The 10,318-nt window shown below is 57.9% G+C and overlaps 1 protein-coding gene across 1 annotated transcript in view; it reads right to left on the bottom strand.

The window, feature by feature from the left end:
- Window positions 1-3,891: 3,891 nt before the first annotated feature.
- The window catches only part of Mvk (mevalonate kinase), a 16,716-nt gene continuing 10,289 nt past the window's right edge, over window positions 3,892-10,318 (bottom strand). Inside the window, exons 6-11 of the mRNA XM_028765525.1 lie at window positions 9,826-9,929; window positions 9,378-9,423; window positions 8,677-8,767; window positions 8,245-8,361; window positions 5,450-5,603; window positions 3,892-4,509 (exon numbers count right to left, since the gene is read on the bottom strand). Of these exons, the coding sequence (XP_028621358.1) occupies window positions 4,361-4,509; window positions 5,450-5,603; window positions 8,245-8,361; window positions 8,677-8,767; window positions 9,378-9,423; window positions 9,826-9,929 (661 nt within the window). The 3' untranslated portion in view covers window positions 3,892-4,360. The remainder of the gene's footprint in view (window positions 4,510-5,449; window positions 5,604-8,244; window positions 8,362-8,676; window positions 8,768-9,377; window positions 9,424-9,825; window positions 9,930-10,318) is intronic.

The raw sequence follows: 10,318 nt of genomic DNA, 5'->3' as shown, positions 1-10,318 counted from the left end.
GCACAGTAGGTGTGGGGCCTGTCCCTGTCCCCTGCATACAGTAGGTGTGGGACCCGTCCCTGTCCCCTGCACACAGTAGGTGTGGTGCCTGTCCCTGTCCCCTGCACACAGTAGGTGTGGGGCCTGGTCTAGTTTCCTGCGCACAGTAGGTGTGCTCATGACACAGGGGTGGAGCCTGCCTGCTTTAGCCCTGATAGGAAGGCAGCACCTTTCTCTGAAAGAAAGAGGAAGCCCTGGGGGTCTTGGGAGGCCTGGGGGTAGCCTGGGGAAACCCGCCTCAGCCTACAGTCATTGAAAAGGCCTCCGGATGGCTGGCAAGTCGTCTGAACTTCATCGTGGCCCCGACAGGCTCACAGGACAGGCTCACACGTCTCATCCCCGGGTACCAGGTCGGCTCTGTTACCTGTACTCAGGCCTCCCTGACCCTCGCTTATCCTGGAAGGGAGCTGGGAGGGCTTGGGAGGGGAGGGAGCCCCTTCCTCCTTCTTGTGCTGTGACCCCTTTGTAGGGCCCCAAGAGGATCCAGCCGCCAGCGGCGGGGCCCACCCCCTTATCTGCCATCTCATTCATCACACAGAGCCACGTGTGAGGAGAAAATAAATGAGACAGAAAACTGAGACTTGACTAGATATGAGCGTCGGCAGCCCCGGGCCGCGGGCCCCTGAAGAGTCTCGGGGAGCACAGCGAGGGCCCCCCCCCCACCCCCGGCACAGCTGTCTCTCACTCAGGAACAAGCTCTGGTTAAAAGCAGCCGGGTCCCCGGGACTCAGATCCGAGCCCGGTGTCTGAGGGCACACCTGTCTGGCTGCCTCTGTGTACAATGGAAGGGTCATTCTGCACTACCCAGGATGCTCTGCGTCCAGAAGCTTGAGGCCCGACGTCGTGTGCCAGCAAATCCAAAATTAGCTGGCCAGCGCAGTCGGTCTTATTTTTGGTCTTCTCCTTGCTTAATGACACTCCCCACACCTCATCAGACTATCAGATATCCCATAATGCATTGCCAGGGACTTCAGCCGAGGGACAGTATGAACCCCCTGAGAGCTGTACCACCTTCGGCAGGTCTCTTACCCTCTCTGGGCTTGGTGTCCTCACCAATACCTCCAAGAGTTCTGCTAAGCTGATGCTTTGGGATCCCGACGGCCAAATCCTCACACATCTCTTGGGTGACGCTGGGGACGACTGTGCTCGTGCATTTGCTGGGGGAAGACACGCCGGGCTCCTTCAGCCTGGAGCCTGGCTTCCCTCAAAGGTGGAGGGGCAGCTCCAGGGTTATGTCGGAGTGAATGTGTGTATCCTCCGAAGGTCCGTCTCTCTGTTCTCTGCTCTGTGTGTGTGTGTGTGTGTGTGTGTGTGTGAGAGAGAGAGAGAGAGAGAGAGAGAGCACACTATGCAACCCTGGCTGTCCTGGAACTTGCTATGTAGAACAGGCTATCCTCAAACTCAGAGAGATCTGCCTGCCTCTCCTGAGTGCTGGGATTAAAGTTGAACGTCGCCCAGCCCACCATTATGTGAAATGTGCTCACACATTTCTAATGGCAGTCTCCAAGTCAAGAGCCCAGGCTAGACCCGGAGTCACCAGCTGCAGAAGTGGCTCTCCACTCCTCACTGGAAGATGGCGGGTGCCAAGAGAAGTCCATCCAGAATGAGTGGGGAGGAAAGGCGGCCAGGAAAGGAGCCAGGTTGCTGGGAGCTAGATATGAAGTGAGGTGCCTGACACAGGACAGAACCGGAGGGCAGAGCAGGCACGTGGAGGTCGGCAGGCCAGCCAGGGCCCGCACCAAATGCTGGCCGGTGGCACCAGGAGAGTAAAGCTTCACTGAGAAGACACCAGCTCTCATGGGGGGGGGTTTGCTGCTGTGCACTGGAGGCTGTGCCGGGTGCCGTGAGGGCCACGGGGGTGGCAGAGGCACCGCCCTGTGCCTCGCAGAGGGTGCCAGGCTGTGTCAGCTCTGAGCAGAGAATCTCGGAGGGGTGAGCCGGGCAGCACTAGCAATCTTTCCAACAGTGGATGGAGGAGAGTCTCTGACAGGCCAGGCTGGGATTTTAACCAGCACTGCATGACGCTGATGTTTCTGGGAAACACCTTACCATTATCCAGAGCGAGACTGCAGTGAACATTTATTGAGCGCCCATGGTGTAGCCAGCACAGCGCCAAGGGCCTGCTGTGTGTTCTCTCACCCGACCTTCACATGAACTCTGTAAAGGCGACTCAGTTTACCTCGATTTCTTAGAGAAAGCCTGCAGAGGTGACTTGGCCCAAGGCCACATAGCCAAAGGGTGGCAGAGCTGGAATAGAGTCCGCCCAGAGCTGAGCTCAACCACCGGGTTGGCATGGCAGAAGTGACCTCAGGCCTGAGGGTGTACTGGAATTACTGGAGCTTAAAGAAGCTACTAGTGGGCCAGCAAGATGGCTCTTTGGTAAAACCAGTGGCCCACAGGGTGGCTCTTCTGGTAACGGTGCTGGCTGCCAGGCCTGATAACTTAAGTTCAATCAGCAGAGCTCACAGGCTGGAAGACACACACACACACACACACACACACACACAAAATGTAAAAGAAAGGGCGAAAGGTATATCCTTCAGTGATGGCATCCCACCCAGACAGCAAAGGCCAAATGTCTAAGGCAGCAGAGCACAGCACTCCTGGGTCTTTGGGGAGTTCTGGGGTGACTGAGAACAGCCAGTGCCAGCGCTGTGTGAGAACTGAGAACAATCGTGGCTGCAAAGTCCTCTCAGACAGACGGCTGGTATGGTGGGACCAGGTACACGGGGGTGGCGACAGAGGTAGGTGCCTTCGCTGGCCAGGATACACAGGTGGCTGCTTCCTGAGGGCCAGAGCATCATATCAGCATCAGCTGCTGATACCCAATCCCTCAGGGAGCTCGAAGGCTCTGCGGACCTCAGCCTCTGATACTCCTCTCCAGTGCTATAGCTACCACAGATGCCCCTCCCCCACCCAATGACTGCACGATTGCCCCATACCCCAGCTTCACTGTGTGAAGACGACGTTTGGCCCCAGACTTGACCAAGTACCTGTGAACAGAGAGGAACTGTGCCTACGTGCTACAGGTGGCTACAGCTGTAGCCTGGGACGTGGGGGTGGGGTGGGAGCACCAGGGCAGAGCAGGTTGAGGCCAGGCATTGGAGTCAAATGGCCTCGGAGGGAGGCTGGGTGGCTTCAGACCTAACATTTCTGAGCTTTGGCTTCTTAGCTTGTTAAACGGGGATGAGTTTGCTCACTGTGTTGTGAGGTCGGGCACACACCGGCCCACGAGGGCTCAGAATCTAATGTTATCTCTCTGTGAATTACTTGTTTCGGAGGGCAAGGGCACAGACCTGCCAGGGAACATGCTGGACCTCATCTTAGGGCCCTCGAGCTGCTGGTAGTGACCTCTAGGTGGCGCACCCCAGCCCAGCTGCCATCTGCCCTCCTCCTGAGGGTGGTGGGACAGGCACCAGCTGCCCCCTAGTGGCTGAGGGCAAACACAGAGTCATCAGAACTCAGTCTAATCCAGCCCAACTTTACAATGGCCCCGGGGCTCCCACAGGCTCCGTGGGTGAGGAACTAGTTCACCAGGCTTTGGTGGACCCTGCCATTCCAGAAGCATGGGGGAGAGACATATCCTTCTCCTAGCCGGTTGACATCAGAAGGAAGGGATACCCTGGGCCGTAAGTTCACTTCCCAGGTTTCAGAGCTGTGTGCACTGGTGGGCACTCATGAGAACCATGCTCTGTGCTGTGATTGAGGTGTCCCTATGCAGTTAATGGCTACCTAGGAAACCTCCCTCCCTGAGTTACACAGCAAAGTGACGGATGTCTTCCTTCAGCCTGAGAACTCCCTGAGAGAGGGAGGGATGAGGAGCAGTGCACGCTAGCCCACAGGGCCCGAGGCTTTGTTTGTCCGATCTCTTTTTATTTCCCCCACAGGCAGCTTTCCCAAGTGTGCACACGGAGATGGAGCAGTTGGCAGGCCTTCCTCAGCCGGTCATCCCCAGAGAGAGCGCAGGAGACAGGAGCCATTGGCCAGGCAGTTCCTGAGGGGTCACGGTTGGCTGGACAGAAGAAGGGTGCATAGCTTGGAAGCAGAGTTTGTGTGAGGCAGACGGAGGCCAGGGCCAGGCAGATGCACCCATAAGAGCTCCAGGGGGAAGGCCTTGCGTGTCAGCCTGCCATTTCAGGAGACCCCATAACTGATGCCTGTCTGGCTTCAGAAATGCCAGAATACAGACGGGCCATGGAGGCGGCGCCTCTCAGAGTCTAGAAGGCGCTACCAGCAGAAACTGTGTCAGTGGCCAGCACAGAGGCCAACTCCAGTCCCAGATACTTGGAGGCTTCTTGGTCGGACCGCACGTCAGGTCATCTCAGAGGCCCAGGGCTTGTCGGACAGGGTCCTCTACAGAGGCGGTTGAGTGCATAGAGACCCCAGATGCTCCAATACTGGTCTCCCAGCAGTCAAACCCACAGCTGGTCAGGGCCTGCTTGGTGGCCTCCACTTTGGCTCGCTCTAGACCTGGGGACGGAAGGCAGTCAGCCTTGGTGAATGGTACTCAGCAGACGCCCCCGCCTCTGGAGTAAGGCCCTCCTGTGATGCATCTTGTGGCTTCTGAGGCTCACTGCGGTACCTATGAGTCTGTGCCAAGCCCCGCACCCTCCTCATAGGCTGCAGTCGCCTGGACCTAGCTTTACCATTGCATCATGACTTCACGCCACGTATTAAATGTGGCTTCCAACTTAATCCCCATATGGGCCTCAGTTTTCCTATCTAGGAATAGGGCTGACTCTGCCCACCCCTGATGCGTGTCTGGCCAGCACCTGGTATACTGAGCATGCTCAAAATACTGACTGGATATTAGCCATCGACCAGGAGGTGGCACGCAAGGCCTCCAGGAGGCGGGGGGAGGGGGGGTGACACTGCACTCCTTGAAGCCAGAGGCCTGGGTCTCTGGGAACTCTGGTGGAGTGTACGGAGTGAGGAGATTGAGGGAGGGATGGAGGAGGGGGGAAGGGCAAGCAGAAGGCATGGGGTGGGTGAGGCGGATACCACTGGATACCCACTGGAGCAGCTCTGGTATGGGGTGGTGCTCCCTCCCCTCAAGCCTATCATTCGGTCTTTCCTACCAAAGACCAATGAGCATGGCTGTTTCACTCTTCCTCGCAGTGATCACGGCTAGGGTATGGGAGCCCTCCTGGATGTCTCTGAAACTTGTGCAGGCGGAGGCAGGAGCAGCCTGGGGTGGATGAGCGGTCTAGCCACAGGCTCCTCCTGGGTCCAGTAGTCTGCCTGCCAACACCCGTGCTTTCCCAGGGGAAACAAAGGCACAGGGAGGTCAACTCACTTGCCTAAGGCCACAGAGCTGAGCTCAAGCCTCCCCCTCTAGGGAATCTCTGGCGGACCCTCCACCATCGTCCACGCTGGCAACAAGCCTTCTCCCAGGCCGCATACCCCGTACCTGGCTTCAGGAGGGTGATGCCACAGCCGCCGCCGCCTGCGCCAGTCAGCTTGCTGTGCAGCCCGTGTGCTGCGGTTACCTGGCAGAGCTGGTCCAGGGAGGCGTGGCCCACGCCCAGGGCATTCAGGTGGTGCTGGTTCATGTCCATTAGCTCCTGGAAGAGGGGTCATCTGTTCCTGCCTGACCCACCCAAGGTGAGCCCTCTGTTGCATCCCAGGTTGCCCGTCCACCCAGGTCGCCCGTCCACCCATCAGCTGCTGAGGTGGGACAGCTCATGCTCTCTCTGTGGGACTTAGTGAGTTCATCCTCCCCCACTGAGGCCAGTACCAACCAAGCCTGGCCCTGGGGATTATAAGGGACACGCATATAATCCAAACTGGTCAAGCAGGGGTGGGGGGAGGTCCCTCTCACTGGAATGGCCAAAACTAGTTGACTTCAGATACTGGCCACCAAACCTATCCACCATGTGGTCAGAGATCACGTGAAGTATTCCTAACCACAGGGCTTCAATCTCTGGATGAAGCTAAGCCATTGCCACTGGTCCCTTACTTAGGAGACGGTCCCTTTCCCTGCAAAAGGCCAGTGGCGACGGCTTACCATTTGCGAGAGAAAATATATGACATGCCACCCTACTGCTGCCCTCCTCCCTGGGATGGTTTTCGGAATACGAGCCTGGCTGTTACTCCAGCAAGGTCGCGAGTGAGGAAGAAATAGCTAAATATTTGTCTAGGTTTCTTCAATTATGAGCAATGAGATTGCAGCTTTCCGGGGACCAACGAGACGCGCCCTGTGGATAAAGGGCTGAAGGCGGCCACCGCTTGCTTTTCTGGGATGCTGGGTATACACTGTGAGCTGGGAGAGGAGCACCTGGCAAGGCTCTGCTCTCCCTCCCGGGCCTGGGGCTCAGGCAGGCTGGGGTCAGGCTTGGCTTGGCCCTTCTCAGTCCTTTGCTAGAGAGTTCCTCCCAGGGAAGCAGATGGTGTGAGGTCTGTCCCCTCCTGGGAAGAACTTTTGCCCAATGCCTGTGCTCTGCAAACCCTGCCATCAGTGTAACTCACTATTATCCCATTTTATAAAGGGAACACTGAGGGCCAGGGTTTGGGGCCACCCATCTTGCAGGGGTGATGAGTCGGTGCCAGAGCGCTCCTGCTTGCTAGAGCACCCTTGGGCTTCCAGATGCCTCTTTCTTGCTCAGGGGTGGGGTGGGGGGTCTCTGCTCTGAGCATGGAGCTCGGGATGCCCGCACACGGAGGGCTGCCCATCGCTGAGGCAGCTCCACCAGGTGCTCTTCCTCGGGCCCGCCCACTTGCTGGGATTCTGACAAACGAGCACTGTCTGGTGGCAGCCCCGGCCTGCCTTTCCCGAGCCTGGTGGGCTGCGTGCGGAGACTTCTGGGGCCTCTCTGTGTGCCTGAGCTCCAGGTGTCATGTTGTCAAGGCAGGTTCCAGACACCTGTCACATTCTGATCCAAAATCTGTCAAGGATCAGATGACAGACTATGACACGAGAGAATAGCTCGCCGGTTCACGTGCAAAGCTCTCCGGGAGCAGCAGCAGCGCTGTGCACTTGAGCGGCTGTGGCAGCCCAAAATACCCTCGCTGCGTACGTAATCTGCCTGCTGCTCCCGGGGCTCTCGGGGCTTGACAGGGTGCATGGGAGAAATTCTTGTCTTTTTTACATCCCTGCTCGGGTCTGTGGTTCTGAACATGTGGGAGGAGCCGAGAGCTGGGGGAAGAGGCTTGAGGACTGCCCAGTGCACAGTAGGTGCTCAGGAAAGATCTGAGTGATCCCGGGTGTGATAGTGCACACCCCAAGCAGATCTCTAAGTCTGAGGCTATCTTGGTCTACATAGTGAGTTCCAGGCCAGCCAGGGCTACATAGCATGACCCGTCTTGAAAAATTAACTAATAAAATCTGCTGAGTGGAGGCACAGGTACACGTTAGTTTGGGTCCTGGCTCTGCCACTCACTAGCTGGATAACACAAGAGGAAGAAGTCAGTCAGCCTCTTTGGACCTCAGCTTTCGCGCCTGTAAGATGGACACACAGTTGTCAGGAGCAGGAGTGCTGTTCTCCTGAGAGGCCGCTGTAGTGTTAGCTGCACACTGGGATGCCAGCAGGCAGAGGCTGCAGTGGGTACTACAGGTCAGTACTAGAGGCCAGACGGGGGTGGGGGGATGCCTGCTGTCTGGAGGGGACCCTGCCCGCACGGTCACATGACTTCTGGCTCAGCTGCTTCAGCCAAGGGCTGCTAGGCCCCTTGCACGTCAAGGGAGGCCAGATGGCTTTCTACCGTCAGCCTGACTTACCAGACCAGATGGCCCATGTCTATCTGAGAGGGAGCCTTTGGCTCTCTGAGCTGGTGGCACATGGGCACTGGGACCAGGAGCCCCTGGAACTGGGATTAGCTTGTGACACCCTACTGAGGCCACCAGCGGGCAGGTAGTGTAAGAGAATTCAGACACGGGGATGCTCAAACGCTAAATAGAATCACACAGATGGCGCTGGCCACAGTTAAGGGACCACAGAACACCTTCAGGACCCGCCTTCCCAGAAGCGCAGGTGGCTGCCGAGTGGACACCCGTAGTCAGCACGGTGCGGGAACCAGGAAGGTAGGGGTCTCCCCCCTCAACCTCAGGACCCACACCTCCCGCAGGACCTCAGTGTGCCAGGCTTCCACACTTGGCCCTGTGGGCACACACGTGCTCAGGGCCCAGGCCTGGGCAAACTGAGGACATGGGGGAGACACTCCTTGGGCAGCAGTGGGGTGAGCAGGTCCTCTCTGTAGGGGGCTTACTTCTAGTATGAGGTACTGTTCCGGAACTGGCGCTGCCACCATCTCTCCGAGCACGCGCTCACACTCCAGGGATATTGCGTCAATTGAGGTCAGGAGTGGGGCCACGATCTCAGGGAACTGCGGGGAAGGCAGGCGGGCAGAGCGTGAGCTCTAAGGCTAGACCCTGCTGCAGTGGGAGGGCACCATCTACACCAGCCCACAGGGATCTCCTCTGGCCTGGCCTTTGTCCTGCTGATGCCTTGATGTCTGTGCGGGGGTATCCTTACCCCGCAAAGCCAGGGTGACTAATGGGACAGGCCTGTTCCAAAAGTCCCCATCCTGACTGGCTTGGCAGTGGCCACAGTAAGCACCTTCCTTTCTACACACACTGTCCCCCCACCCCGAGATTTCCCTGTCTCCCAATACACACAGCACCCCTCCATCCAGGCGCACCTTGACCAGTCTGCTTCTGACGCCAGCCACGAGGGCCTTGGTACTTCGTGGGACCTTGGTGTTGGTGAGCAAGATCTGCAGAGCCGGGAGCCTGGAGAGAAATGAAGGTGGGGTGGAGGGGCCGGGCCCAGGAAGGTGTGGGTGTGTCACACAGCAAGCCCACGGAGGGGGACTAGAGGGCAGGGAGGGGAGAAAGGAGGTCCTCCGAGACTTCACCTCCATGAGATGTAAGGGCTGAGGAGAGATGAAGACCGCCAGAGGCCAAGGTTAGGCACAGCAGCAAATGCTGAGCCTGGAGGTGATGGGTCATGACCCCTCATTGGGTTATAAGTTCAGAGTGGCCATGACAGAGGGCAGGAGGGGCCCGAGGTTCAGTGGCGCCCAACACTGAGGCTTAGGTGAGGATGAGGGGGCAGGCGCAGGGCGAGAGACGAACATCCTCCTGCAGACACGCTCCAGACCTCAAGGTCCTGGGGTCTGTGGGTCAGCTGCGCTTCAGGGGGAAGAGCACACACGACTTTCACCTTTATCTCGATAAAGAGTTGATATGGAGGATAACTGCCAGGTGCCCTCACGGTGCCCCAGGCCTCACAGCAGGGACGGGACACGAGGACACTTGCCCCTCATAACCTCACAAGGGCTCAGTGCTCTTCCTGGATATGTGAGGTAATTCTTAGCCGTGGCAATGGTGCCTGAATTACCTCTTCAAGGAGGACATCTTCCCTTGCTGGTAGCGCAGGGCTCCTCCTAGAGAGAGGGACAGCATGAGGTCAGTGTGGCCCCAGGACATGCCAGGCTGAGTGATGCACCCATCCATTCCTCTGGCCCTTAGCCTTCTGAGCCACCTGACATCCTCAGCCATTGCCCGTGTGGTGAGGCTAAGGCCCAGGGCTCCGTGGCTGGGCCTGTCAGGATGGAAGGCTTCCTCCGTGATTCGCCAACTCCACAGGAGCGGTTTCCCATGGGGGTTCCTATTTCCCAGGGCCTGGGTCCACCCCTCAGAGAGGCAGAACCTGAGATCTTCTCCTCACCTGGATCAGGAACGTGAACCTTTCCTCAGAAGCCACTAACTGTATCCATCCCAAGCCGAGAGAGCCAGGGCACCTACAAACGAGGCTCCCAGGAAGGATGAGGAACGAACACACTTACCCCAGGTGCTGACGGCATTGTCCACGCCAGAGGGGTTCCCGTGGATCACTCTCTCGCCCTCGTAGGCCCACTTGTTAATTGACTTCAGGTCCTCCTCGGTCCACCTGAGCACAGAGAGTGAGGGGCTGGGGTAGCCTTGGACAGCAGAAGGAAGGAGCTGTGGGCTGCACCTGCTCCAGGCACAGGGGCTCAGAAGGAGCAGTAGAATCTGGCCTCTCAGCCTAAGATGACGCTGCCTTGCTTTCCGGTCCTCAGAAACCCACACAGCGCAGAGGGAGTGTTGTGCTCTCTCTAGCTGAGATACTCTGGAGCTGTTACCTAACCTCTCTGAGCCCCACTCCCCTCAGGGATAGAATACTCTAACTTCACTCTCGTCAGGCTAGGTCATGCGTGGCTGGAGACGGACGGTGTGTCTACACAGGTCATGTGTTGGCAACGCTGCTCAAGTGTCAGCTCCTCAACAGGCCTGTCTAGGAGGCGAGCAGAGGTGAGA

This window comes from Grammomys surdaster, unplaced genomic scaffold (assembly GCF_004785775.1).
Source record: "Grammomys surdaster isolate TR1022 unplaced genomic scaffold, NIH_TR_1.0 164, whole genome shotgun sequence".
In the NCBI taxonomy this organism is placed as follows: Eukaryota; Metazoa; Chordata; class Mammalia; order Rodentia; family Muridae; genus Grammomys; species Grammomys surdaster.
This window is presented reverse-complemented; position numbering and strand designations above follow the sequence as displayed.